Source organism: Sceloporus occidentalis, unplaced genomic scaffold (assembly GCF_023333645.1).
Source record: "Sceloporus occidentalis isolate IW3139 unplaced genomic scaffold, rSceOcc1.0.p SCAF_66, whole genome shotgun sequence".
NCBI lineage: Eukaryota > Metazoa > Chordata > Lepidosauria > Squamata > Phrynosomatidae > Sceloporus > Sceloporus occidentalis.
This window is the reverse complement of record NW_028317046.1, coordinates 3510267-3513594: the sequence shown is the minus strand read 5'-3', so window position 1 is coordinate 3513594 and position 3328 is coordinate 3510267. Positions and strand designations below refer to the sequence as shown.

The 3328-nt window shown below is 47.2% G+C and overlaps 1 protein-coding gene across 1 annotated transcript; it reads left to right on the top strand.

Annotated features, from left to right (window-relative positions):
- The first annotated feature begins 267 nt into the window (after positions 1-267).
- LOC149286905 (uncharacterized protein KIAA2013 homolog) lies at positions 268-2941 on the top strand. Its single transcript, XM_089493721.1, has 2 exons — positions 268-1225; positions 2082-2941. The coding sequence occupies exons 1-2, from the start codon at positions 268-270 to the stop codon at positions 2939-2941; spliced, it is 1818 nt and encodes a 605-aa protein (XP_089349847.1).
- Positions 2942-3328: the final 387 nt, after the last annotated feature.

Genomic DNA, 3328 nt, shown 5'->3' with positions numbered 1-3328 from the left:
AGAAGCATTAGATTTAGTTGGGGATGACGCGACCTCTGACATACTTTACAAACTACAATAGGGAATGCTTGCCAATGGCCTCTGTTCCTGGTCATGTAGTTGTTATGTGTGTTGTGCCGACAAAAAGGGTTTGTTTGCATAGTAAATATCGGCTATAATCGAGTACAATGAGTTACTGTGTAAGGGAAGCTGAACTCGTGACTTCAAGATTTCTTTCTGATTTCTTTTGAAGCAGCCGTCTCCTTACTTATGAAGACTACGTCCCAGATGTGGCTACAGCAGAGGCTTAAAGCCTTTCCCGGACTCCTGTCTAGCAGCTGGGCACGCCGAGTCCTCGCCGTCCTCGGGTTCCTGGTCATTATTTACTGGTATTTCTCGTCCGGGTCGCTCTATAGATCCTTGTGGTATTCCGGAGAGCCGAGAGGGGCGTCTGGGACCTGTTTACAGGCGCACACTAAGCAATGGAGAACTTTGAAAGAGAGGGGGGACCTTATGTTCGTTTCTTATCCCGGAGAAGAAACCCAACTGCAAGGACCTGTCATGGTTGGCAATGGCTATATCCTTGTTGACATTGGAAAGAACAATCTCTGGGTGTCGTCTGGGTCTGTACCTTTTCGTCGGAGTGATTATTCTCCTATGACGTTTGTCAAGAGTTCAGGGACACTCACGGAAGTTCAAGGCTCCGCCGTGCTCCTGAAAGAGGGGTTGATAAGAACGGTCCGATGTCTTCAGTTTGAGGCCTCGGATTCGGCCCGTGATTGTGTCACCATCCGTGAAGATCACTTCGCGCATAGGAAAAGACCCCACGTCTACGTCCAGACCATCCACATCTTGAACCCCAGCGACAGGGTGACTGCTTTCGATATTTCTTACCAAAAACCATCACTCAACGGAGTCAAGTTCTCAACCAGCGTGGAGAAGGTTCAGGAGAGACAGTTCCTCCTTTCTTCTGGAAGGGTGTCCATGGAAGACGGGAAAAGTCTCCTGGTTGTGATCGCCACCAAAAAGCTGGTTAGCAGAGCGCAAGTCAGCCCCAAATCCGAATTCGGCGAAACCGTCCTCTCCGTTATTTACACATCCGAGCCGATCGACTCTGGAAAGTTGGACGACACGTTTAGTAAATTACGGGAATCTGCCAAGAAAGAAATGCTGGAGGTGATGCAGATGAGGCCAGATGATTTGCTTCGCGAACATCAAGAGATCTGGTCAGACTTATTTGTATCAGGTAATAAAAACAGAATAGAAAAATACTCTGTATTCCGAAATAATCTCATCCTTAGAACAATTTTGTGCTTTTATGACAGTTCTGTTCAGAAATCCAGCGCAGACAGGGTTAATAATTTAAGTGATTATTATTCCTGGAAACGGCTGATCTTTAATGGAATCACTTCATAGAAGTACAGAGGCCCTTTATCACTCCCATCACTCCTGGGTTCCAATGGCCCTTTATCACTCCCATCACTCCTGTGTTCCAATGGCCCTTTATCACTCCCATTAATCCTGTGTTCCAATGGCCCTTTATCACTCCCATAACTTCTGTGTTCCAATGGCCCTTTATCACTCCCATCACTCCTGTGTTCCAATGGCCCTTTATCACTCCCATCACTCCTGTGTTCCAATGGCCCTTTATCACTCCCATCACTCCTGTGTTCCAATGGCCCTTTATCACTCCCATCACTCCTGTGTTCCAATGGCCCTTTATCACTCCCATAACTTCTGTGTTCCAATGGCCCTTTATCACTCCCATCACTCCTGTATTCCAATGGCCCTTTATCACTCCCATCACTTCTGTGTTCCAATGGCACGTTGTGTTCCCTGATCCAAGTTTAAGAGGCTAATTGATGGTCAGAAAACCCTTTTGTAATTATTACAGCCAGAAATGTCCTTGTTTTACACGAAAACAGCTCAGTGACCCCAAACTTTTAAACGGCTGTGTATGTATGTGTGTGTCTATATCTCTCTGTGTGTGTATGTATGTATTTATGTAGATATATATTCTTATAATGGTGGGGTTTCAGGTCCAGAAACTGGGTGAGTTTCTTTCCTAATTCAATATGACGTCTTCCTTTTTTGTTCCGTAGGAATTGAAATGAATAAGATTAAGGATTTGCACACGCCTTCCAGTGACACAATTAATAGCACTCTGTACTACATGCTGTCCTGCTCTCCAGCGCCGCTGGTCGACCCCCTTCTCAGTAAAGAAGAAAGCGATAAAATGGAAGCCACTCTGAATTACGCGGACCATTGTTTCAGCGGCCATGCCACCATGCACGCAGAGAACCTGTGGCCAAGCAGGCTCGGCGGCATCGCTCAGATCATTCAGCTCTGGGACTTGTGGAAGTTGACACTGCAAAAGCGAGGGTGCAAGGGCTTGGTGTTGGCTGGCGCGCATGGCCTTGTGCAGAGTATGATGCTGAGTTTCGGGGGGCTGCAATTCACCGAAAACCACCTGCAGTTCCAGATCGATCCGCACGTCCTTCACAACAGTTACTCGCTGCGCGGAATACATTATAACAAAGACCTCATCAACTTAGCCGTGCTGCTGGATCAAGACGAGAAACCCTTTCTGCACGTTTCCGTGAAGTTCCTAGACAAGCCGGTGAAGATTTATGCCTGCGAGGGGGGATGTCTGAATGAGCCGGTGGAACTGACCTCCGAAATCAGAGGACATATTTTCCCCGTTCTGGTTACCCACCCCATAACTCCACTGCTGTACATCTCCACCGACCTGACGCATCTGCAAGACTTGAGGCACACGCTTCATCTGAAGGAGATCTTGGCGCACGAGGAGCACATGGCCAAGCAGTACCCGGGGCTGCCCTTCTTATTCTGGTTTAGCGTGGCCTCTTTGATACTACTTTTCCACCTGTTCTTGTTCAAACTTATCTACAATGAGTACTGCGGGCCAGGGGCCAAGTCCCTTTTCAGGAGTAAGGTATAACACAGCAGTAACTCCGGCTTGTCCTTGGATTGTTACCAGAGCGAATCTGATTGGCTACGCCTTGATTGCGGGCTAGCTCCAAAGCCTTGGGGGGTCTTGCTTGGTGTGCGAGTGCGGTGATGGTTTATTTTTTAAGTTTCCACAGAATACAAGCTTTGAGAATGTCCTGCGTGGACAGTAACTCGGGATAAAAAGGGTCTCGCATGCCCTGTTTGTTTAGATTTTTAAAAACATGTAAAATGCACCTGGAAACCTAGTTAATGATTCGAGGAATGACAGTAAGCTCTTCTACACGAGATCTCGATGCTGCAAAGTATTTCTTCGACTTGTGTTCTAATTAAAGTTGTCGTTAAGGGGAATTACTTGCGGTTACGAACACGCACGCGT

What these genes read in the sequence shown, in the direction of transcription:
- LOC149286905 (XM_089493721.1), top strand. Translation starts at nt 268, where the DNA reads ATGTGGCTACAGCAGAGGCTTAAAGCCTTTCCCGGACTCCTGTCTAGC. An exon ending in GTCAGACTTATTTGTATCAG is followed by an intron (nt 1,226 to 2,081) that starts GTAATAAAAACA and finishes TTTGTTCCGTAG; the next exon opens with GAATTGAAATGAATAAGATT.